The sequence below is a fragment of the Erpetoichthys calabaricus genome, chromosome 12 (assembly GCF_900747795.2).
Source record: "Erpetoichthys calabaricus chromosome 12, fErpCal1.3, whole genome shotgun sequence".
In the NCBI taxonomy this organism is placed as follows: Eukaryota; Metazoa; Chordata; class Cladistia; order Polypteriformes; family Polypteridae; genus Erpetoichthys; species Erpetoichthys calabaricus.
This window is the reverse complement of record NC_041405.2, coordinates 41,510,470-41,537,481: the sequence shown is the minus strand read 5'-3', so window position 1 is coordinate 41,537,481 and position 27,012 is coordinate 41,510,470. Positions and strand designations below refer to the sequence as shown.

Below are 27,012 nucleotides of genomic sequence, written 5' to 3'. Positions count from 1 at the left end.
TGGAGCACCCGGAGGAAACCCACGCAGACATGGGGAGAACATTTGGTGAAATTATTCTAATTTTAATTTAAAATGATTCCTTGTTATTTCTTGTGACAAGGATATTTATATCAGACTTTCTTCCTCATTTCCATATGTACTCTGTGAAACAGCAGAGTGAGGTCATAAAATGCCAGAACATTAAGGATCTCATTGACTTTTATCCATTACCTTCCTATATGTTTGATGGGTCTCGTGTAATTCCATTAAAATACAACATACTCTCATAAACATTTATGCTATACTGTAAATGCATGTTCTAGTTTGATTTGTAGAAGCAGGGTTGTGTAAATACTGCATATAGATAACATTGTTATTGTTTTGACTGTAAAACATGAAACTGTTGATTATATAAAATCTGAAGTGTTTTCATTCCACACCATTTTAGATCAAAGTAGTGTAAGCATTGCTATTAACAAGGTACTGCCTGACGTTCCTAACTCCATCCAAAGTTCACTTATGGAAACATTGAAATGTCTTAGGGTGGAAAGCACATAAGATCTAAAATATGTTCAAAACAAGAACTTGTTGTCTGTTTTGAAGTCTGTTCAAGCAAGGAGACTGTTAACTTCATGGACCATGACAACTAAGAACTATATTTTATTATCTAAATTACAGTTAGTGAAATTTGAATGGATTTTCTAGTTTACAGATAGTTGCCCTTTGACAAGCTCAGTATTTTAGAAAGATCTACGGTAAGCATTAATATTTGTTTTGAATAAAAAAAAATCTTAGGAATGTATGTACCTGTAGTATAATTAAAATACAGTGTTCAGATGAGTTATGTTTATATATTTGATTTCTTCTTAGGAGACAGCAATGACATTTGTTGCACTGCATCCATCATGGCTTTTCCTTCATCTTCGCCTTCATCTTCATCTTCAAGTTCTGCTTTTCCACGTCAATTGTATACCGCTACAATCCCAAACTGGACTGATGGTTTTCAGATACCATACTTGATATTCCCAGAAGATTTAATGCAATCCCTGGAAATTGGTAAAAGACCAATCCCACATTTATGCTGTGAAATGATCAGAATAATTATCAAAGAAATCATTAAAGTACAGTATGTCCTAACCCTACAAAAAGCAGTATCACTGAGGTTGCTAAAAAATGGTAGCAAAATATCATGAATCTCTTCAAGATGTAATTGAGGGAGAAGTTATAGGCACTGTATATTATGGAAAGCAATTCAGTCATCAGAAGATCAGGAAGAGAACACCACACTCTGATAATGACACAGAAGATACATATGGATGTATCAATTGGGAGTTGCCACATATACCTTTTCATGAAACAGCGGAAAGTTTGCTAGAGAAAAAAATGACTCTCAGAAACAATTATATAGAAGCCAGATGGAATACGGATGAAGTACAGAAAGATATGCAGTCAACTTATTCTCAGAGAAAAGAGAGGACTGGACTTTTCTTTCTAATGAGATTGGTATGGCAGTTCATTTTAAAGAACTCACAGGTGTTAAGCTTAAAGAAACCTTTCTTAGTAGTCTTGACAAAAAAGAAAAATGACTGCTTAACTATATGAGACAAGTTGCTGCTGAAAAAAATAGACGGGTCCTTCAGACCTTGGGAAAGCTAGATGTTGCTCGGAGTGGTTTGCAAGGGTGCTCGGCTGAGATAACAAATATGATCCTTCTCTTACTAGCTTACTTTGATGAGAAAAAAGAACACATGATTCACTCTGTTAAAAAACAGCTCTCACCCAGGAATTACAAACAGAACAGCTTCCATTGACACACTGCATTATTATTTGTGGTAAGAACGTCTCAATTTAAACATTCTGTTCCTGCTCAATTAATGTCTATACATATTTTAGTTTTATGTTAAATCCACACTACTTTTATATAGAATGAAAATTCAAGTTTACAATTACAAATAGTACATACAGTTACATATTAAAGGACTCTATCTGCAAAGTTGAATACAAAATAGAAAACCCTGAAAACCTAAAACAATAATATAGACCATAATGGCTACTGCTGTTTTTAATCTACTAGTTCATGTAACACTTTTGATCTGATTTGCTTAATGCATACTTTATGCATATATGCATATATTTTTATGCATTAACTTTTATGAATATATTATGCTTCTAGGACCTTCCATTCAAGTGCTTCTTTGTTTATGTTGAGCATTGACAAAACAGTTGTGAATGACAGCATAACTACATTTATATCTGCACTTTGTATGATGTTTCCAAGCTACTTCTGTTTCAACATACATTATCCTGTGGAATTAAGTTCTATTCTCGAAGTTTTACAGAGGTAAGTCTTAAAGTAAATGTTTTTTACTTGACTAAACAAGAAATATAATATGTAGAAATACAACAGCTAATGCTAATGTGTTAGATGGAGACATGTGCTAAGATACAAGAATCAATATCCATCCATTTTCCAACCCGCTGAATCCGAACACAGGGTCACGGGGGTCTGCTGGAGCCAATCCCAGCCAACAAAGGGCACAAGGCAGGAACCAATCCTGGGCAGGGTGCCAACCCACCGCAGGACACACACAAACACATCCACACACCAAGCACACACTAGGGCCAATTTAGAATCGCCAATCCACCTAACCTGCATGTCTTTGGACTGTGGGAGGAAACCCACACAGACACGGGGAGAACATGCAAACTCCACGCAGGGAGGACCCGGGAATCGAACCCAGGTCCCCAGGTCTCCCAACTGCGAGGCAGCAGCGCTACCCACTGTGCCGCCCAGAATCAATATTAGTATTTAAAGCATTAAAATTTAATTTACAAATTAATATATAAAAAGAATATTCTTTCCAAATAATATACATCTTTAGAACATAATATTGCACGTTGTAATAACTTAATCTAGAATTAAATTAGTTTTACTTTGCTATTGTTATTTTACTTTCTTCTTGATAGATGTTTCTTCAGTCCTTAAAAATGGAACTAAAGTGGAATGGAAAAAGTCCAGGAAGCAGTATTCCGTCAACCCCAGAGTGCATGAATATGCATGGAACAAAAGCTTGTAAATTTAGAGGAAAAGACACACTTAATATTAAAACTACATCATGTTTGGAAACTTGGTTAATTGTAGATTAATTTTATTCCCCCAGGTGTTTTCTCAGTGACGTCTAACAAAACTACAAGAAGAATGAAGAAGTAATTCAAGAGTTCAAGAGTTACATATTCACTGAGTGTTAAGCAGTCATGTTTTTGTTAATGATTGTTAAAATATTTATTCTTTTTTCAGTGTTATTGCTTAAAATTAACATTACTGTTTTTTTATTAAGATACAGCAAATGCATGGTAAAAAATACAAAAATGTTCAAGATAATGTGAAAGATTTGTGCAACTTGAAATCTTTAGAAAGTTGCTAAAATATAGGGGCCCGTTGTGTCATCTCAACTGAATCTAACAGCAATTCAATGTGTGCGATCTGTGCCTGCACAGGATGTATATTGGAAAAGAGCAGGGGCCTCATGCATAACGCCGCGTGTAGAATTCGCACTATAATATGACGTAAGCACAAAAGCGGAAATGTGCTTACGCACAAAAAAATCCAGATGCATAAATCTTTGCAAACACCAACTTCCACGTTCTTCCGCTCCATAAATCCCGGTCAGCGTGAAAAGTAATGCACATGCACGCGCCTGCTGTCCCGCCCCAACTCCTCCCAGAATTATGCCTGTTTGAATATGCAAATCAATATAAATAGCCCTTAACCTCAGCCTTCTGTGAAAAGGCAATGGCAAAAGCATGAGGGAAAATAGAAGAATTTCAGCGAATACCAAGTGGAGGCAAAGAAAAACTTACTATTTGTTGGTTTAAACAGTGGTATAAACAACAAAAGAAAGTTGATCAAGTGACATTGCGTGCCGGAGAAACTCGAAAGCTCACGTTCACAAAGTCGCACAGTGCCCGCAATAAAAAAGAAGTTGTCACATATCAAAGTCTGAGTGTCACATGATAGCTTATTAGGGTACAGAGAAAAAAAAAGGCACACAGTGGGGAAAAAGCATGAAATGTCGACTTTAATCTCTAAATTTCCACTTTAATCACATAGTTTATTTTGTCATTAAAGTAGAACATCATAAACTTAATCTTAAAATTGTTTAATTTACTAGTTTCTCAAACCCATCGTAACTAAAGTAGCATGTTAAATGCTTTGTTTCGTATTTGATCTTCTATGTGCTCTATGTGTGTGAATCACTAGGTGCTTCCGGGCTTTCTCTTCCTCCGACAGGACACAGATCCATTACATTCATGATATTACAGCTCTCTGAATAATTAAAATACTGAGATGTATAAGTGATATCATTTTCATGATGATACGAGTTAAAGCATGTTATTAAACATGGGAATATGGCGGCGCAGTGATTGCTCATGTCTCACGGAAGATGCTTGCTGCGCCATGCGCGACCTTCGATGAAATACTTTATTGTAGCAGTACTGTCTTTTTCAAACTTAATAACCTCCAATTCCTGTCCTTACTTTTCTTTCTCCAAATACCCAATCGCCACACAATCAGCTCTGTAATAGATGTTAAGCCATCTGTAAGCTTAGAACGCCGATTCTTCAAAACTTTTAAGGAACATCAAAATATCTTCATAGTGCATGTTTAATTATTCTATCCATCTATCCTTCCAGTGTCGCGTCAGCACCAGCAAGAATACAGTGTGAGGCAGGAACAATCCGTGAAAGGAGTGCCAGCTCCTCGCTAGCGCTGTGGCACCGTGTAGTTAAAGTTAAAGTTTTATCTGTATAATATAATAAACATATTTTGCTGCATTTCATCTTAAAAATGATATTGTCATCATATGTAAATATGCGCTTTATGAAGTGGCTCAGGTTGTGCAATATTATAACTGTATCGCAAGTTTACAGTGAGGTAATTGTACTTATAAGTACAAACAGTTCTACAAGGAGCACTTGATGGACTGATTGAGTGCGTTTAGAATTCTTGGGATGAAACTGTTTCTGAACTGCGAGGTCCATACAGGAAAGGCTCTGAAGTGTTTGTCATATGAGAGCAGTTCAATAGACAGCATGGCTGAGGCAGCGTGTGCTTGATGCTGTATACCAATGATTCTCTTTCCGATCAGCTGCTGTAGAGCTGTGATTCACACTCAGATACAGTGATATAAATACTCCGAGTGGTGCAGTGAGAGAAATATGGAAAAAGATGATCCGATGTGGCAACACCTAACGAGAGCAGCTGAAAGAAGAAGAAGAAGGTGCAGTGAGAGTAACACCACTAAAGCAGTTATGGTATTTGGAATAGTTTGACCATTCTGTGGACCATTATATTGTTACAGGTTAATTACAATCAGATGCCTTAAACTAATAAATAATATGCAGTTAATTTCGGTGTATTTATATAGCCGCATCAGGGATGTGGATCTAAAAAAGAAAGAATAACCACACAGGAACAGTAGCACTGCTTTGACGCTGGGTTCCGCCAGTCTGCAAAACCAAGCAGAGAACTTGCGTATGACAGGGTATGAGCTACTATGGAAATGTGCGTGGATTTACGCCAAGTTTAGGTTTTATACATCGCGATTTGAACGTGGAAATGTTCTTATGCAACATTTTTTGTGTGTACGCACCGTTTATACATGAGGCCCCAGAACATTACTATTACTGGTTCTGCACTAAACATTACATTCCTTATCTGTTTAAAGATGTTGCTTATTTGACTGATGCCTTCATCCAAGGCGACTTACAATATCTGAGATACAATTGGTTCCATTACTTTTGTCTTTCCAGTTGGAACACAGACTGATGAAGTGACTTGCTTGTGATCTCCTTGTGTCAGGGAGTAGCATCCATTCCATCTCCGTTTCAAAAGATGCTCACTACAGTCTTGCAGGGGCTGGCATCGTTGCAGGCTACTTAGATGATACAATTTTGTGAGGAAAAACACAAGCTGACCATGATCGGACAATTCAAGCCATTCTTAAATGCATAAAAGATACAAATAATCAAAATATCATTTCAATCAGCCCACTCTGCATTTGCTGTGTTACAGCACAAGGGATACAGCCTGATCAGGAGTATCTTGTTGCACTTCTGCATGCTTCACCTCAGTCTGATGTTTCCAAGTTACTTCCATTCCTGGGATTTGCATCTTGGTATAATAAGTTTATCTCAAATTCTGTCACCATTGTTGTTTTGTCTTGGTAGAGTTGGTATTGCTCTACTTTCCCCTATTGTATTATTAATATGTAGCCTTTGTTAGAATGCCTCAGATATCACAGACTTACCACTGTTTATAAGGTATTATACTGTAGTATATAACTTCTCCCCACCTTCCCTCCTACATCTATAACCTCAGGCAATTAGGTGTAGCAAAAGACAAGCAGAAGTTAAGTTACAACTTAAACAATGTATTATTGATAATATTCATAAATAATAATAATATGCAAAGTACATTTGAATATTGGCAACCATACAACCTGATAAATGGTGATGTGTAGTTTCAGGGAGCACACTGACTTGTAGTTATTTAAAATGTCTCTAGTTAAGGCATCATTAGTTCTCAGCTTTCTTCAGAACAGGCCACAAGCCTGTTCAAATATGGCTGCCAAGCTGTGGTCTCCATTGTGTTGTCCTTTCAGTTCATCAGTTTGGTCTTCATGATGCGATGTTAGTAAGAGAGATATGCTTCTTTATCATCAGAGGTTAGTAAGAGAGGGATAATGTGGTTGAGCAAGCAGATTTATAGATTCTCTGTCAAACCCCTAGAGCCAATAGGATGTCACGGTACTTAAAAGCTTCTGATCCAAGCCAATTCCAAACTGCCATACTTCAGACCAATGGGGGAATACAATATCTTAAAACATGCCACCCCCAAGACCATATGTCTTTATGGCTTTCTAGCGGGGGTTGAAAGACTTTAGCAGAGAAACACTCGCCAAACTGGTTTAAGGCACACAACCCCCCCCCCCCCCCCCCCCCCCCCATCTCTGTCGTAAAATTCAAAGAGACCTATTCCTAAAGGTGGGGGATAAACACTCACTGATGTAACACTAAATTACATTGCTTTGCCTAAATTACAAATAAAGACTTACAAAATATTTATCAAGTTATATGCAAACTCTTACATCACAACAATTGTAGAACCCATACATGCTTGCTTCTGCCAAGATACACAGTTTTCCTGGTCTGAGGAAGCTCAGCATAACTTTATGCTAGTGAAACAATTTCTAATTGACACTTCAGCCTTGGTCTCATTTGACCCTGATTTGCCTACTGTAGTTTCCACTGACACATCTGATTATGGACTTGGAGCTGTCCACTCTGATCATATGGAACGGAGTGTTGCCTTTGCGTCTAGGACTCTTAATACTACTAAAATGGTACAGTTGAAAAAGTGGCTCTTGGATGTGTGTGGGCTGTTGAAAAATGTAGGACTTACTTGTAGGGTCATAAATTTAACCTCCGCTCTGATCATCAAGCGTTGAACACTCTACTGTCCTCAAAAGGGTCTCACCGTGCAGGCATGCAGATTGCACGCTGAGCAGTGTGACTGCTGTGTTTCAACTATACTGTTGTTTGGCGTCATAGAATTACATGGCTGATTTTCTCTCTCACTTGCCCTTGCCTGCTGCTGCTGAAGACATTTCTGAAACTGAACCTGACTTTGTGGCGATGTTGTCTCCTGATTTGACCGCCCTGTCAACTGGTGAGTTTGCATATCCCTCTGCCTCTTGCAGTGGGCTGTCCAAGCTGCAAAATCAGACTACCCATGGTTGACCTTCTTCTTTTAATGCAGTTGACAGTTATTCATCCATAATTCTGATTACGAGATGAATTCAGTGCACAAGATGAGTTTGCATTTCATAGTGATGGTCTCATTGTTTCTGTGCCACACCATGGTAGCTCTTGCTCATGAAGGTCACCAAGGCATTGTGGGAAGTAAACAGCATCTGCCTGAGCTGTATTGGTGACCAGGTATACATAACATGGTTGCAGCTCAAGTTAAAAATTGTCAACTGTACCAATTATCTGACAAGACAGCCAATCCTTAAGCAGCACCTTTACACTTTATAACCCATTCCATTTCCATTAGAACCCTGGAAATGTTTGCCATAGATACAGTTTGTCCATTTGAAACAGCTGTCTGGAATTGTCGTTATGACCTAACCCTCATTGATTATCATAGCAAGTGGCCAGAAGTTGCCACTACCCAAAATGTTATAGATTTCCTCACTTCAGTCTAGCAGATTTGGAAATCCACATACCATAGTGTCAGATAATCTATGTTAATTGACATCAACAGACTTTACAGCATTTCTGAAAAAAAGAGATATACAGCACATACACACTTCAGTATACTATCCATCTGCAAATGGTGCCATTGAAAGATTTCACTGTGCTCTCAAAGGCTGCATCCAAACTGATATCTTACAAGCAAAACCATGGAAACCTGCCGTCCCAGAATTCCTTCAGGTATATCATGCAACACCACATGGGGTATAATGGAGTGTACAGGAAGAGGTAGTACCTCAGATGGGGGAACACGTGGTGCTCCCAGGAGCAGTTTGTCCTCTTTGGTCCTCACCTGTCACTCAGCTCTCACCTGTGGCTCCTTGTAGCTGTTAGCATGCAACAGCGGCCATACCCCGGACAACGGCTTCCACTGGCCGGCTAAACCAGGTGAGGGTAGCCGATGGGCCCAAACCCTCGGTGAACTAGGTCTGCCTACCTATGCATGTGAAGTCTGGACGTCGGCGGAACCTGCGGAAGAGACCATCTAGGTCCAATGGAGGTCAAGGTGATTACAGCAATGCACCGTGGAGTGCACAGAGCAAGATGAGGCACGTAGAACATCTTGGTCATCCACTGCATCCGTACCCATCTCCAGTCGTCAGGACTTGGTCTTGCCACTGGACACAGGTGGTCCCGGACGAGAGAGTGAGGTCGACGGTGCGCAACTCTTCCTCACTATAAACAAAGTCAGCCGTGCAAGTCATCAGTCATCAATCTCACATCATCTTTCAAGCCCTGTGGCGACGGGTAAGCGACAAAGCGTCAGGTGTGGTGCACTGGGAGTCGTAGCCGCAAGCCTGCACACAGGTGACTCAGGCCATAGGGTCGCTCTTCACTTACTGGAGCAGAAGTGGAGTTCGGCAGCCACCTGAGTGTCTGAGCAGCCCTATTCAGGACAGCACTGCTCACCTCCATGCATGAGGAAGGGGCTAGAAAAGGTGCCGCAAACATTGCCTGCTCCTTTCCACCCTGGCCGGCTAGCCGCGGTCGGCGGGGACCCAACTATGCGGTCGAAATTTAAAAACAAAATGTATTTCACTAAAACTTGCCACATGGAACATCCGCACCCTGCTTGACAGGGTTAACACAGACCGACCCCAACGACGTACGGCACTCATTGCCCACGAACTTGCCAGATACAACATAGACATTGCCGCCCTCAGTGAAACCAGACTCTCCGGTGAAGGAGAACTTACAGAAAGGCTTGCTGGCTACTCATTCTACTGGAGCGGACATGACCCCGACTCAAGGCGAGAAGCTGGAGTTGGCTTTGCTATCAAAACCTCTCTTGCGAGCAAACTCTCCAGTTCCCCGAAAGAAATCAATGATCGTCTTATGACAATGAAACTCCCCCTCATCCATGGAACGAAGGCTGCCACTATTGTCAGCACGTATGCACCCACCATGACAAACCCAGAAGAGACCATAGACAAGTTTTATGAGGACCTGAACACCGTCATCTCCTCCATTCCTACTGCTGACAAACTTATCATTCTTGGAGACTTTAACGCACGTGTTGGCAGTGATAACATCCCCTGGGAAGGTGTGATGGGGAAGCATGGGGTTGGAAAGTGCAACAGCAACGGCCTGCTGCTCCTCCAGACCTGTGTTAAACATGGCCTTTTAATAACAAACACAGTCTTCAACCTCCCCACACGCAACAAGACATCCTGGATGCACCCCCGCTCAAAACACTGGCATCTAATCGACTACGTCATCGTCAGAAACAAGGACCGACAGGACGTGAAGGTGACTAAGGCCATGTGCGGAGCAGAATGCTGGACGGATCACCGCCTCATCGTCTCAAAGATGAAAATCCACATCCAACCTAAGAGAAGACCTCAAGCCACTAAAGCTCCGAAACGCCTTAACATCAGCATGCTGAAGATCCCCGATGTCAGACAGACCTTTGTTGACACCCTGGATGAACGCCTTGCTTCCATCACACTGGACAACCAGGACGCGGAGATGGCATGGACCACACTTCGTGAGACGGTGTATAGCACAGCCGCTGAGCGCCTTGGACCCTCTCCCAGGAAACACAAGGACTGGTTTGATGAAAACAATGCAGCGATACAACTGCTACTTCAGCAAAAACGCCGGGCATACAAGGCGCTACATGACGATCCAACGTCAACAGCAAAGAAAGTCGCACTGAGAAGCATCCGCAGCAACGTCCAGCTGCAACTGCGCCTGATGCAAGACTCCTGGCTGAGTGCGAAAGCTGATGAGATTCAGGGCTTTGCAGACAGGAAAGACATGAAGAACTTCTACAGAAGCCTGAGAGAAATATATGGCCCTACCACCTCAGGATCTTCCCCTGTCCTCAGTGCAGACGGCTCTACACTCATCACAGACAAGGAAAAAATTTTAGAAAGATGGGCGGAACACTTTGCCAGTGTGTTGCATACGCCTTCCGTCATCAACAATGAATCCATTGAAAGACTGCCCCAGGTTCCAGCGAACAAGGCACTGGACGCTGTTCCAACGTTGGATGAGATACAGACAGCCATCCGCCAGCTGTCCAGTGGTAAAGCACCTGGCTCTGATATGATTCCTGTCGAAATCTACAAAGCGGGTGGACCAGCACTGACAGATAAACTGTTGTGTTTAATCCAGATCATCTGGCAGACTGAAACTGTACCACAGGACCTCAAAGACGCTTCCATTATCCACCTGTATAAACGCAAAGGAAACCGTCAAGCCTGTGACAACCACCGTGGAATCTCACTACTGTCCATCGCAGGCAAGATATTGGCCCGTGTCCTACTGAACCGCCTGAATGTACATCTTGAACAAGGTCTCCTACCTGAGAGTCAGTGCGGTTTCCGCAAAGAACGTGGGACTACCGACATGGTGTTTGCTGCCAGGCAGCTCCAAGAGAAATGCCAGGAACAAAATACGGACCTATATTCTACATTTATTGACCTGACCAAGGCTTTTGACAAGGTCAGCAGAGATGGCCTGTGGAAAATCATGAAGAAGTACGGATGCCCAGACAAGTTCACTACCATCATTCGACAGTTGCATGATGGCATGCTCGCCCGAATCCAGGACAACGGTCAGTCATCTCAAGCATTCCCTGTCACAAACGGCGTGAAGCAGGGCTGTGTCCTGGCCCCCACACTCTTCAGTGTCATGTATTCTGCAATGCTAGCTAACGCATTCAAGGACTCCACTATGGGCTTGTCAATTCGTTTCCGTACCGATGGATCAGTCTTTAACCTTAAGAGGCTTCAAGCGAAAACCAAGGTCAAATGTAACACCATCAACGAGCTTCTGTTCGCGGATGACTGCGCCCTCAACGCTGCCTCAGAAGCCGACATGCAGCACAGCGTTGATATCTTTGCCGAGGCCTGTAACAACTTTGGTCTCACAATCAACACAAAGAAAACTGAAGTGATGTATCAACCAGCTCCCAGGAAGCCCTACGTAGAACCCACCATTACCATCAGTGGGCAGCATCTAAACGTGGTGGACAAATTCACCTACTTGGGCAGCACCCTTTCCAGAACTGTTGTCATGGACGACGAAATGAATGCCAGACTGGCAAAAGCAAGTGCAACATTTGGCAGACTCCGCAGCACCGTGTGGGACAGGAGAGGTATCAGACAAGAAACCAAGATCAAGGTGTATCGCGCAGCAGTCCTCTCTACATTGCTCTACGGATGTGAAACGTGGACAGTATACCAGCGTCACGCCAAGAAATTAAGCCACTTTCACACAACCTGTCTCAGAAAACTTCTTGGCATCAAGTGGCAAGACAAAGTGCCTGACACGGAGGTTCTTGCCAGAGCGGACCTACCCAGCATCTTTACAACCTTGATGATGTCTCAACTCCGATGGGCAGGACACGTAGCCCGTATGGGTGACAATCGGCTTCCTAAAAAGCTGTTCTTCGGTGAACTCACGCAAGGGAAGTGCTCCCAAGGAGGTCAACGTAAGCGCTATAAAGACACACTCAAAGCAGCCCTGAAAGCCTTCAACATCAATCCTACTAAATGGGAACAGACAGCTCAGGACAAAACCAAATGGAGATCAGCTGCCAAGAAGGGGGCTCAATCTTATGAAACTAGCAGGACTGCGGCAGCTGAACAATGCAGACAAGTCAGAAAAAACAGCATTAGACCATTGACTGCCGCAACCATTCCATGTCCGCATTGCCAGAGACTATTCCGAGCACGCATCGGACTAGTAAGTCACCTACGCACCCACCCAGACCCACCCCACCCTTAACCAGATGACTTGATGGTCCTTGTCGATTTCGACGGACGAACGACGATATACATGCTACTACAGGAGTTTCTCCTTTTGAATTGTCCAGAAAATGCGAACACGTCTCAATGTCCTCCCTCCTCCTGTTTCCTGCAAGGCTGATGATGATACTGTTGTTTCCTTGCTTCAACAGAAAATTAAAAAGTATATAGATACCAGATGTGGAGCATGGATCCCTGTTTTTCAAAAAGGGGACAAAGTACATATTTGGAATCCAATACATATTCCAAAAGCACATCCAAGATTTTCACAACCTGTGGAAATTCAAAAATAAATTGGTCAATGCACTTACCTGTTGGCAGATGGAAAAAATGGCTTTCTTCTTATTTATCCAAGTCAAATGCACCTGTAACAAACGATGCTTCAAGGGATGCTACAATGGAATTACCGCCACAGTCTACATTGACGTCAATACCTGAGGTTTCTCACATTCTTCCAGCTCATGTGAGAAGAATCCCTTGTTGGCTTGAAGACTTTTTAACGTAAATCTGAATGTTTGATGCAATTCTGTGATCATTATAATGCTAATGATGTTTAACTTACCTACTGTAATTGTAGTACTATTCTTAAGTAAAGGAGTAATATGGTATGTTCTGTACATGGGCCGCTAGGTGGTGACAGAGGAGGTGCAAAAAGAAGAGAGATAAGGGAGAAAGGTAAAATGTTTGGAGTACTAATTGTTTCCTTTTGTTGCTTCCAGTTGTTGGATTAAATCTTTAACTTTTGGGCACTGACTCTTTTCATTTTATCTCTTGACAACTTAATAGCCTCTCTCTCTACTGTCAAGTTCTCTCAAGGAAGACACCTATGAGTTCGTTAAAACTCAAGAATTGCGGTTGCTATAACAGATACAGGAAGTTGTCTGCTTTTCTCTGTATTTGAATTAAGGCACTGTTGTTGACTAAAGGTTCCATTTGTGTCTCCAGTCCGGGCTCTCATTCCATTTAATGTAAGGGACATGCTACAGCAAGTGTCTCCTTCAGATGATCCTGAATGCTTCCTGTATTCTTTGAGCACACAGCTGATAACAACCTCTTGAAGGAGAAAATCTCTTCTTCACACTGGCACAAGTTTTCCTCACTAAAGACCACAAGTACAGAGCCTGGCAAATTAAACCTAATAACCCTATAAAAGTAGAAGTTCAGGACTTGGTGAATTTTATTGAGGGCTGACTTGCCGACTTGTAGGCCCGGAACAACCATCTGCAACATATCAACCAGTCAGTCAAGTTCAAGCTCAAGCTTAAGCCCCCAGAGCTCAGGCGGTGCCTGTGGAAGCAACCAGCCAGAGCCAAAGTCTTCATCAAAGAAATCGTGTCTTTGTTGGACCATAGAAGCTTCCACTGTGGACTGAGCTATTGAACTTGCTATTGCTCCACAGCATTTGGTGCAAGGAGCCATCTATTATAAAATGGCAAAGTATGACACGTTATCTATGTAGAATTATATCAAATTCTTAAAGTTTGCCAGTGCTAACTTTTCAGTAACATAACATTATGATATAAATATCTACTTATATTCCTCCTCTGTCATTCCTTTCAGTATAACTAGAGAAAAAGGTGATAGCGTTTTTCCACTGTGCAGGCCCAGTATGAAGCCGCAGATACGGCCAGCATGAGATGGCGTGATGTACAAGAATGATCAGGTTGCAAAATAATGTAAGATTTCAAATAAAATAAATTACAATCTATCCATTTTCCTTACCTGCTTATCCTAATGTGGTTGTTGTGTGGAGGTGGAGCCTATGCCACTATTAAAAGAGATTTAACTCAAAAACAAATAAAAAAATACAAATGATGTTTGTAGTGAAGAAAATCAAATCAGAGAACATTAATGGAGTAAATGCAGAATCTCAAACCCACTTAATCTGCAGGGAGCTGCAGGGAAAATAAATTGTAACTTGCTACAGTGACACATTGAAGGCCAATAAGTAATTTCCTTTGAGTTTTTCTGATTTTGAACAAAACGACAAATGTGTATATACAGTAGCATGTAATTGTCATATTGGCTATAGGGGCATCAGTGTGTAACGGCCGACCCCTTTTGCCCAGCCGGCAGCTACACCTCCAAGACCAGTGGCCTGGATAATTTACTGAGAAATAATCTACTATCAAGCCGTACTTCTTACCATTTGAACTTTTCCCCACAATCGACGGTGAAAAATATAAGCACACAAAAACGGGAAGTAAAACGGGTTATATGTATTAAGTAAAATGACATAGAAAAATAGAAACATATAAATATAAATATCCCTCCACCCCAGCAATAAGACACCACCAAATATATATATATACACACAACAAAAACCCTCCCTTGTCCCTGTAACAAATAAACACACAACACGAAAACAACAATGAATGATAAACTGAAAATGAATGAGTACGTGAGTCCGGTAATAATGAAACTGTCCTGAAAGCGGATGACTGATTAAGTGATAGAGTTGTTTGATTCTCCCCGGAAAAAAATGGAACAGCCTCACCGTGAATCCTCGTGTGTATGGTGGATGATTAAGTCCTACCCCGGGGTATCTCGTGGTGAGGTCCTTGAAATAAATCCGGCAGATGGAAAACAAACTGGATGGCTAAGCGCAATATGGAAAACAGGTACAGGTTGCTCGTGGTCGTAATGTTGAAACAAAATCTCCTTCTCTCCTCCCTCCCTTTCCTTCTCCTCCTGATGGCTTATATAGTCCTGTGACGGCTGGGATTGATTGATTGAAAACAGGTGTTTTCCAGGTTGGCGGCTGTGGTCTCCTTCCATCATCCGTCCCCCTTTTTACGGGGACGGCATAAACTGATGCACAAACAGTAAACGGGACAATGAAACGAGACGCACTCAGAACTGACATTTAAACACTATGTGGCCCCGCTACAAGTGTCCAGGAAGGGATTCAGAGACTAAATCCTTGATCTATTGTGCCAAGCTCCTAAATCTTTTGTTCATCTTAAGTCAATTTTATCTTACTAATTTTTGTCTCACCGAACCCCAAACTGCTCTTTGATTTTATATACATCTAAGAACACGTGTGAAACTCATAGAGGGAGCAAAGACCCTGATATTTGCAAATCCTAGAAATGTCCCCAGATGGAAGAGGGAAATTACAAAGAACCACTTACTAACAACAGTGTTGACTTTAAGCTTTTAATTTTTCCTTCTCCTGAATGAATCTATCTTAGATATTTTTCGTTATTTTTGCTATCCAAGTAGAACCAAATACAATCAGCCTTAAGATTTTGTATCAGCCCATGTCAAGGACACAATCACTAGCTCACCAGAAATGTCTTGGCTACAAACAAAAATGCTTTATTTTCTTGCAATCTATCCTTCATATAAAACTTACAGAAAGGCAGTTAAACACAGTGTTGTAATAATTTAACAAAATCAATCTTACTTTAACAACCCATTAATGGGAATCCTATTTTGAGCATCATATTGCAAATCAATATTTTTCCCCTATTTGCACAAATGTATATAAATTAAATTATAATATAATAGCAAAATACCCGCGCTTCGCAGCGGAGAAGTAGTGTATTAAAGAGGTTATGTGAACATATATATACATATACATATATACATATATATATATACATATCTACATATACACATCCACATATACATATATATATACATATGTACATATATATACATATAAATATATACAAATGTACATATATATACACATATATATACATATGCACATATATATATAAATATAGACATACATACAGTATATACATACATACATACATTCACATATATATATATATATATATACATATCTACTTATATATATATATATATATATATATATATATATATATTCACGGCATTCGTAGTCTGAATCACAATCTGATTGTATGGGTGGTTACCTACCAGGTAACGCTTATGATTGGCCAGCAAGTCAGCTGACATCAGCCACGGTGCCTTCAGTTGTGAGAAGCAGATCATAGAATGGTTGAAAATAGTTTACTGTCAAATAATGCAAAGAGTACGTGACACGTGTTTCGCCCTAATTCTTGGCTCATCAGGCGTACACACTCACTGCACTCCCTTACGGGAATTGAACCTCGGACGTCAGCGCTAGAGGCGAAGCCTCTAACATTACGCCACGGCGTGTGGTCCGTTTATTTGACAGCATGTAGATCGGGGTAATTACATTCACGGCATTCGTAGTCTGAATCACAATCTGATTGTATGGGTGGTTACCTACCAGGTAACACTTATGGTTGGCCAGCAAGTCAGCTAACATCAGCCACGGTGCCTTCAGTTGTGAGAAGCAGATCATAGAATGGTTGAAAATAGTTTACTGTCAAATAATGCAAAGAGTACGCGACATGTGTTTCGCCGTAATTCTTGGCTCATCAGGCGTACACACTCACTGCACTCCCTTACGGGAATCGAACCTCGGACATCAGCGCTAGAGGGGCTTCGCAGCGGTGAAGTATTGCTTTTAAATTTTAATTAGGAAGAAAACCTTTTTAAATTGAGGGAAAATATACCAATAACAATTTGTTAAGGATCTGTTTTTTTGTGAAGCTGCCTTTACACAGCCTGTCCGCTGTTTTATAAACGAATGCCATATAAGGCCGTCCTTTCTCCTTGCTTAGCAGTTCTGTATTGTTTTATTGTTCATTTATTACGATTGTTATAGTTATTGTGTAGGTATTTGAGAGTCACTTTTCTGTTCAGGTACCCATTTCCTTTATGTAATCCGCGGATTCTCTGCTATTTTTTGTTTGTTTATTACGATTATAGTTATTTATTGATTCCCTTATTTAGCTGACTGCATGCTCATATAAGGCGCTCTGCTGTTTGTTTGTGAAGCAGTCTTTACACAGCTTCTCCGCTGTTTTATAAACGAATGCCATATAAGGCCATCCTTTTTCCTTGCTTCGCCAAAGAAGCAGCCTTTTTATTTAATCCACGGGTTCTCCGCTGTTTTATTGTTCGTTTATTACGACTGTTATAGTTCTCTTTGTATACCACGTTGTCAGTTCAGCAGTCCGGTTGTAATATGACCAAGTCGTGCAAGCTTACTGTTGAGAATGCAACATATAGTTGTACAGGAGAAAAGCAATCTTGCCAAACTTAATTTATACTTACAGTTTACACCGTGCTTTGTTTCCGCCTTAGCTGCACTTATGAATATGCTTGTATGCGTCACTCGCTCACTTCTTATTGTTTCGCTGCCTTTTCAATTGTGTAATGAATGTTTTCTTCAGCGCTCTTTGGGGCTCTTCCTTGTTTTCTATGTACTGCCTTCACAGTCAGTTCACGTGATTACGTGGGAGGCGTAATGACGCGATACGCAACCCCGTCTCCCACGGCCAGTGAGCTGCAGTCCATTACAGGATATGGACAAAAAAGAGGTTCCAGTTATGACCGTTACGCTTTGAATTTCGAAATGAAACCTGCCTAACTTTTGTAAGTAAGCTGTAAGGAATGAGCCTGCCAAATTTCAGGGGAAGTTGGAGAAGTAGTGAGTGAGTGAGTGAGTGAGTGAGGGCTTTGCCTTTTATTAGTATAGATTTTGTATCCTAGATGACATGAAGAATACCTTAACGCTCAGTGGTTGATACCAGTTGTGGTATGATCTTTATTTTTTTTATTGATTTTATTAAAATCAAATAACATTCCATACACATAACTCAAGTTTAAAAAAAAAAACGTTCAAAACAAATCAACCCCCAACCATGAGAAAGAGAGATAGGCCAGCAGTGTAAAACCTTATGCTAGTAAAAATAAGTGAATAGATAAAATAATAAATGAATAGAGATACATGGAGTAAAAGAGGGGAGAGAACCTGCTTCCTTAATTTAAATAATTATTCTAAAATGTTATTGCTTAGATCCTGCCAGGTTTTGAAAAAGTTTTGTACAGATCCTCTAAATGCAAATTTTTTTTCCAGTTTCAAATAGTATGTAACATCAGTACAACCACTAACTTAGAATAGCTGAGTTAGGATTCTTCCAGTTGAGAAAAATAAGTCTACATGCTAATAGTGTAGTAAAGGCAATTAAAGTTTGTTTGTCCTTCTCCATTTTAAGCCTATCTGGAAGTACGCCAAACCCAGCTGTTAATGGGTTAGGAGGGATTGTGACTCCAAGGCTGTCTGAAAGGCATTTAAAGATTTTGGTCCAAAATGATGTTAATTTGGTGCAAGCCCAAAACATGTGACCCAGTGAGGCTGAAACTTTATTGCAGCGTTCACAGGTTGGATCTTGCCCTGGAAACATTTTGGACATATTTTAATCCAAGACAGATGCGCTCGATATATAATTTTGAGTTGAGTTGCGCAAATGGAGATCGAGTGAATTCTATGCATTGCTACTTTCCACTCCTTTTCTGAAATATTGAGTGACAGACCCTTTTCCCACTGTTCTCTAGGATCTTTGAACGGTAGGAACTGTAAAATAGTTTTATATATTACAGAAATGCTATCTGAGTCCTCAAGACTGATCAGTATTTTTTCTGGCATAGAGGTAGGTGGGAGGTGAGGAAAATTGAGCAGGTTCTGTTTAACAAAGTTTCAAATTTGAAGGTTGTGAAAGAAATGTGTTGCTGGAAAGTTAAATTTGGAGTGTAATTGTTCGTAGTCCACGTGACCGTCATCATCAAGTCCTTCCATGAGAACCCTGAATACAATGAGGACTGATTGAGGTCATTTATGTTTGGTAGAATGCCTAGAGGGGGCTGGGTGGTCTCATGGCCTGGAACCCCTGCAGATTTTATTTTTTCTCCAGCCATCTGCAGTTTTTTCTGTCCTCCCTGGCCATCGGACCTTACTTTTATTCTTTGTTAGTGTTCTCTTATTTTAATTCTTATTTTGTCTTTTTTTCTCTTTCTTCATCATGTAAAGCACTTTGAGATACATTATTTGTATGAAAATGTGCTATATAAATAAATGTTGTTGTTGTTGTAGGATGCAAAGACGTTGTCTATGTACAGATCTCTAAGTGATTTAATCCCAAATGTTTTCCAGGCATTAAAAACTTTGTACGTTTGAGAGGGATTGAAAAAGGTGGTTCTCGTGCAGAGGTGCCACAGATAAAAGCTTCTCTATCTTAGAATACTTCCTACATTGGTTCCATATTCTGATTGAGTGAAGCACAATTGGGTTGTTAGTATATTGGTGGTAACTTGTATTTATTGAGGTGGAAAGCAAGGAATATAAAGAAGTACTGCAGGATTTTATTTCTATTGCGGACCAAGTCTATGTATGATCATCTATTTGTGTGTGTGGTATGATCTTTAAGCAGACTGGTCAGTTATAATATCGTTCATTCAACAACAGCTTCAAACATCAGGGCAGTCCCATGGTTACCAATGGATGCTACAAAGACAAAGCAAACTTTATTGTCATCTCAACCATATACAAGTATACAGATAGACAAAATTGCGAAGCTCAGGGTCCACAGTGCAACAACATGACGTGCAAATAATATATTATAAATAGAATTAAAATTTAAATATAAAATTAAAACACAACCAAGACAAGACATTGTGCAAAGACAAGACAAAGAAGTAGCAGCAATATTGACGTATAGTTAGCAATATGAACATTGATGAAATGTATGGTATTTGCAAGCTAGATACATATAGTCAATAGATATGTAATAAATAAATAAATAATAAATAATAGATATAGATAATACAGAAATTATCAGTGTATGATAATAGTTGTTTAAGACGTGTAAACAATGACAGGTCAGAATGCTTCACAGCAGAAGGATATCAAGAGTGTCAAAATACTTAAAGGTCAGTAGGCGATTTTCAGTTCTTTTTTACAGGCACACTCGTCTTTGCAGGAAAGTAGCTTGCATAAGTTTTTAGAGGTGGTTGAGGCCGTGTGGAAGATCCCAGGTGGCAACATGGTGTTAAGGAGTCTAACAGCTTGGGGGTAAAAACTTTCTTGAAGCCTGGCAGATTTGGCTTTGATGCTGCAGTATCTTCTCTTGGATGGCAGAAGTGTGAAAAGTCCATGTGAGGGGTGTAAGGGGTCCTGCACAATGCTGCAGGCCTTACGTACACTGCGTTTGTAAAATATGTCCTGTAGTGAAGGGAGAGGCACCCCAATAATGTTCTCTGCTGTCTTCACTATCCTTTGCAGGTGCTTGCAGTCGGATATGTTGCAGTTGCCATACCAGACAGTGATGTAGCTGGTCAGAACACTCTCAATGGTGCCTCTGTAGAACATGGTGAGGATGGAAGGGGGAAGACTTGCTCGCTTCAGTCACCTCAGGAAGTGTAGTCTCAGCTTGGCTTTCTTGATTATTGATGAGGTGTTATGTGTCCACGTAAGTTCCTCAGTTATGTGCACACCAAGGAACTTGGTACTCCTAACAGTCTCCACATCTAAAATGTTGATGCTGAGTGGGATGTGGGCAGGATTTGATTTTCTGAAGTCCACGATTATCTCTTTTGTCTTGTCAACATTGACGTGGCTGTGCAGTCGTGAGTCAGCAGGGTTGAACAGCAGTGAACTAAGCACGCAGCCCTGCAGCTCTCCAGTGCTCAGTGTGATGTTGCTGGAAGTGTTGCAGCCCATTCGAACTGATTGGGGCCTCTCTGTCAAGAAGTCCAGGATCCAACTGCAGAGGGTGGTGTTCAGGCCCAACCTGCTCAGTTTTACAACCAGCTTTTGAGGGATGATTGTGTTGAAGGTGGAGCTAAAGTCTATGAATAGCATCCTGACATATGTGTCTTTTTTATCCAGATGTGTCAGGGAGAGGTGAAGGGCAGAGCATATGGCATCCTCAGTTGACCTGTTTGAGCGGTATGCAAACTGAAGAGGGTCAAGAGAGGCAGGGAGATTAGTCTTTATGTGTGACATGACTAACCTTTCGAAGCACTTCATGATGATTGGCGTGAGTGCAACTGGTCGGTAGTCATTCAAGCATTTCACTGATGACTTCTTCGGCACTGGTATGATGGTGGTGGACTTGAAGCATGCTGGAACTGACGACTGACTCAGAGATGTGTTGAAGATGTCTGTGAGGACACTAGCCAGTTGACTGGCACATTCTTTGAGCACACGACCAGGTATGTTGCCAGGTCCTGCAGCCTTGCATGGATTGACTCTGGATAGAGTCCTCTTCACGTCAGTTATGGAGAGACAGAATACCTGGTCAGTGGAGAGAGGTGTTGCTTTTCTCGCAGGCTCTTTGTTCTGCGCCTGAAACCGTGCAAAGAAGTTGTTCAGCTCATCTGGAAGGGAGGCATCACCATCGCTGCTGTGTGGGTTGGGCTTGTAGTTTGTAACTGTCTGAATGCCCAGCCACATACGACGTGTATCTCTGGTACTGCTGAATTGTTTGTTAATCCTCTGCGCGTATGCCCACTTAGCTCTCCTTATAGCGCGAGACAAGTTGGCTCTGGTCACCCTGAGGGCAGCCTTGTCTCCAGATCTGAAGGCTGCATTTCTGATCTTGAGCAGCTGGTGCACTTCTCTCATCATCCAGGGCTTTTGGTTGGCTCTTGTGGTAACATCCTTGGTAACAGTAACATCCTCTATGCATTTGGAGATGTAGCCAGTCACAGAGACTGTGTACTCCTCCAGATTGATGGAGTCACCATCCATAGCAGCCTCCCTGAAAATGTCCCAGTCTGTCAATTCGAAGCGGTCTTGGAGAGCTGAAACAGCACCAACCTGCCACACTCTTCATATTCTTGCAAGCTGGTTTAGTGCACTTCAGTAGGGACTTGTATGCAGGAACCATAAAAACGCTGATATGGTCTGAGCAGCCGAGGTGGGGGCGGGGTAGCGCCTTGTAGGCGTCAGGACTGCTCATGTAAACATTGATAATATGAACAGCCAAAGAGCTACAGAAATGTTGGCTTAATGGAAAAATTACAGACAAAGAGGCTGTTCATATTATCTTATTATCTATCTGGGAGTGTGCGAAGTGGGCTAACAGAACAGAATCAGGCTTGGTGGGGGACATAACAGGAACTTATTATGGCCTCCTGGGAAAGGAGACTGCCCAGCCAAACCCCACAAAGGCAGAGCCCTTTGATAAAGGTGGGGGTGCCCTGGGCCAAAAGGCGAGGGATATTTTTCAATTGGAGTTTAACCCAAACTCACCAACTTCTCCCCAGGCATTCCATCTGTGGGCAAAAATCGGGTGCTGTCTATGGCCAGAAAGAAATAATGCTCGACTGGTAGCTGAGCAAATAGTTTGCGCAATATTGCTTAACGCGCTATCCAACGATCTTGCTTCAAATGAACGGAACATGTGGGCAGAAAGCCCAAACATGACTTTCATCTCTTAACTGCATAATAATTTGCGTTTTCATTTTCCAAGGATAATGGTTTTCCAGGTAAGTACTTTTTGGAGTTTTGATCGTTGTCTTCCTTGCTTGAAAAAAGAACTCTGAAATGGTTTTAGTAGGATTCCAACATTTTTTTTTTGCTTTGATATATGCTCAGAGACTGCAAATTTGCCTCAGAGATTTTTACATTAATTTTCTAGGATGATGACCCTATCATCTGTTGCTGCCTGCTCCAACTTTTCATTGTGGGATTTAAAAATATATTCTAAGTCAATGAGATGGAAATCTCATTTTACTCTAAATTTTTAACTCACTTTGATTTCAGATCATTGAGCTAAAAATCAATCATGTTTTACTCTCTATTTTTTATTCATTTCGATTGCTTTAGCATTTCACTTCCTCCTTTGTATTCCCCACATTCTCCTTCATTATTTTCATATCTGCTCCATACTTAATTATCAAGTTCATCACAACCTTTGTTTCAGAAGCACTTTCTGTATGCTCTAATTTTGTGGACAGCGTTTCATAACCTGCAGTAAACAGTGTTATAGATAAAGAGGACAAAAAAATCTCCTTTTGCGAAGCAAGATGAATGCAAGGAAAAATCATTACCAAGCTTATTATCACTACCAGCAGGACTAGTAGCTCAATCTCTGTGAGATGCAAATTAGGGTTAGGCTGGGTTTCTTCTGCCACTATAGCACCAGGTGCATCAGAGCACATGTTAAGTCTTAACATAACATCTGTTATTTTTGTATTTGTACAAACTTGTACTATATTGTGTACAATATATATTGCCATTTTGGAGAAATAATGTGCTGTGACCTTTATGAAGGTTTTAGAATGCAGGGTATCTTGACTAAATGAAGAATAAGTTACCTAAAATGAATGCTGCCACAGAAGAGGTTATCTCAAGTATCCATACCTAAGAAATGGATGGGCCCGAAACTTTTTTTGGAAAATTGGTACTGTCTGTTTTTTTCTTCTCAAAGCAAGGACCAGTCCCAGACAATGTGCCAGTCCATTACAGTGTGCATGTGCATGCACGCACAAACTCACTCACATTGGGCCAAGTTAGAGTTGCAAATAACCTAACCGGCAGGTCTTTAGAATATAAGAGTAAAATACTGGAAGGAAAACACATACACACATGGGTAGAATATGCAAACTCTACATAGGTAGTTTCTGAGCAGGTATTTGAGCATATTTGGCAATTCTGCACCACCACCATGTCTCCCCCTGTAAAACATATAACTTCCAGGTCACACAAAAGTGATGAAGCTTACTAAAAAGGTTACAATTGATCACTGTATTCGTTTTTTATTATACATGTAAATCTGCCTCAATGATTTACCACACATCATACTAAAATATCAGAACACAATTGCACATGATTAGATTTAAAAATATTCCTCCTTTATAGAAACATAATGAAACAAGCTAATACTTATACAAATGCAGGAAATTCTTTAGTAATAATATTTTTTGAAGTGTATAATGAAAACAAAGGTGGACACCAACAAAATACTTTAAAATTATTTTCTTGTTTACACTTTTGTTCAACATAACAGCATACTTTTGCTTTACTTTACTTTTGCTGTACAGTCTTAAGTGATAATATTAATAACATTGTTGAAAATTATATCAAGTCAAGTCAAGTTGGGGAGCATGCACTGGTACAGAGTGTTGCCGCACCCACTACACAACGAAACAACTCGGGATCCCGGTTGGCAACCCCCCAGGCAGACATGCAGTCCAGCCCCATCCTCCGGAAATGACCCTCTATCTTCCGCAGCCAGGTGTTATGTGGGTGACCCCTTGGCCTGGTCCAACCACTCGGGTCCCCAACAATGAGGATCTTACAAGCTAGATCACCCTCTGGGAAGCGCGCCACATGGCCGTAGTGCCGTAACTGACGCTCCCTAACAATGCAGGTAATGTGCCTCATTCAGGACTCCATGAGCAACTGCTCATTCGACACAAAGTCACACCAACGGTACCCAAGGATTTTCCAGAGAGACACAGTACCAAAGGAGTCCAGTCTTCGCCTCAGATCTCTGGATAGCACTCATGTCTCACAACCATATATCAAGACAGGAAGCACCAGGACTCTAAAGACTTGGACCTTCGTCCTTTTGCATAGATAGCGGGAGCGCCACACACCCTTTTCCAGCGACCTCATGACCCCCCTGCTCTCCCAATCTGTCTACTGACTTCACAGGAAGAGTCACCAGATACATGAATGTCACTGCCAAGGTAAGTAAACCTCTTGCCAAGGTTGACACTCTCTCTGCAAACAGACACACTGCTGATGGCTGAGCCCAAGAGGTCATTAAAGGCCTGGATCTTGGTTTTTATGCAGGACACTCGCAAGCCCAGACACTTAGACTCCTCGCATTTGTTAGAGGAATCTGTGAGCAAGTGACAAACCATCTGTGATCTAGTGACCCACATCCTGTTTACAGAGGAATCGAAGCATTACGCACATCTGAATCTGTTCCTCGGAGAGTCGCAGTTAGGGCGGTTGATGTAACGGTCCTTATGAATGACATCTGCAGTTGTAACCCGCTGAACTGGCTATTTTGAGCAGTTGCTCAAAGCTGATCCTCCGGCTAGGACGTTGGATATCTCTGGGTCCACGGTCCTGGAGGCTGATCCTCCAATTAGCTGTGAACCACCCAATCTCACTGAGATTGCACAGGTGGTGAACCAGCTGAGGGGAGGAAAGCCTGCAGGGATCTGTGGTATCTGGGGTGAACTTCTCCAGGCAGGTGATAAGGCTTCCATTTGGAAGACTGGCATCATCCCAACTGACTGGAAAACGGGACTTGTCGTCCCTATCTGGAAAGGGAAGGGTGATCGCCTGGATTGCAGCAACTACAGGGGGGGATAACACTGCTCTCTGTGCCAGGTAAGGTCCTTGCTAGGGTCGTCCTCAATAGGATCTGTGATCACTTGGTCACCAACCAGCAACTGGAACAGTCTGGCTTTACGCCTAAGAAGTCTACCATCGACCCGTTGATTCTGGGGTTTGTCAGGGGTATGTTCTTGCTCCTACTCTCTTCAATGCTTGTATGGACTGCGTGTTAGGCAAGGGCGTGGGGTCCAGTGGCTGTGGGGTATCTGTTGGTGAAGAAAGATTCACGGATCTTGACTTTGCGAATGATGCTGTGATCTTCGCGGAGTTAATGGAGGATCTGATCGGGGTGCTCCACAGACTGAGTGAGGAGTCTGAGTGAAAATGATATGTTGAATGTTAATAATAACATTGTTGAAATCTGAAAGAAAATATAGGAAATTCCTTTCTTCTCAACATATATTATATATCAATGACAATTATAGTAGCAGTAATTTCTAGTGCTGTATTAAGAAATCAATAACTTACAATCTAGAAATACATAAATATTCAGTTTGATTTATTGAAAGTCTGATGTTATTAGGTATGGTATTTATACAAAAACAGGTGATTTCTGGATGTTCTTGTAAAATAAACAAAAAGTGCATTTTGCCAAGTGACTCTGAAATGACTTACGACTAAATCTAAGATGATGCATTTTATTTAGCCCATTTCACAGTATCATAGTTAAACATACAAAACAACATGACAAAATATATAAAACAGGAAACCTTTAGTGAATTAATCATGATACAAATGATATTATACAAGGATAGTTTTTGTGCATACTTGGCAGCGACTGACCCGTGTTCGTAGCTGACCAGCCTTGAGGGTTTCAGAAGGGATGTCTTCAGCAAACTGTTGGTTTTCTTCTATGGTTGTCAGCCAGAAGCTATATTTACTTTCAAAGTAATGGCAAGTTCCTCTAGCACCATTACATTCAATAAAGGGTGTTGCACGAAAATCTTCCAGACAAGAACCAGGGGAAACAAGAGATTGGCCTCCACCTTCAGCTCCTGCAGCTGTATGCTAGAAGTAACAAAATAACATTGAAAGGTAAACATAAGACATCTTAACATTTTAAAAATAATATTAGGAATTTTTAACTGTAACAGTTAAAAACTTAGAAATGTCTGAAAGCAACAAAAAGAATATTACTGAAAATGGCAAAGTCTAAGATGTTCTTTTATTGTTTTAGCAGTAAGGTAACAGTCAGAGACAGTTCAGAAAACATATTTCCGGGACCGAAGGCAAAATATGAAAGATTTTAAT

General features: G+C 41.1%; 2 protein-coding genes across 2 annotated transcripts in view; one reads left to right on the top strand and one right to left on the bottom strand.

The window, feature by feature from the left end:
• The window catches only part of LOC127529743 (craniofacial development protein 2-like), a 928,907-nt gene that overhangs the window by 438,419 nt on the left and 463,476 nt on the right, over nucleotides 1–27,012 (top strand). The gene's annotated exons all lie outside the window — the stretch shown is intronic.
• col4a6 (collagen, type IV, alpha 6) overlaps nucleotides 26,243–27,012 on the bottom strand; it is a 542,265-nt gene continuing 541,495 nt past the window's right edge. Inside the window, exon 45 of the mRNA XM_028815433.2 lies at nucleotides 26,243–26,769. Within this exon, the coding sequence (XP_028671266.1) occupies nucleotides 26,503–26,769 (267 nt within the window). The 3' untranslated portion in view covers nucleotides 26,243–26,502. The remainder of the gene's footprint in view (nucleotides 26,770–27,012) is intronic.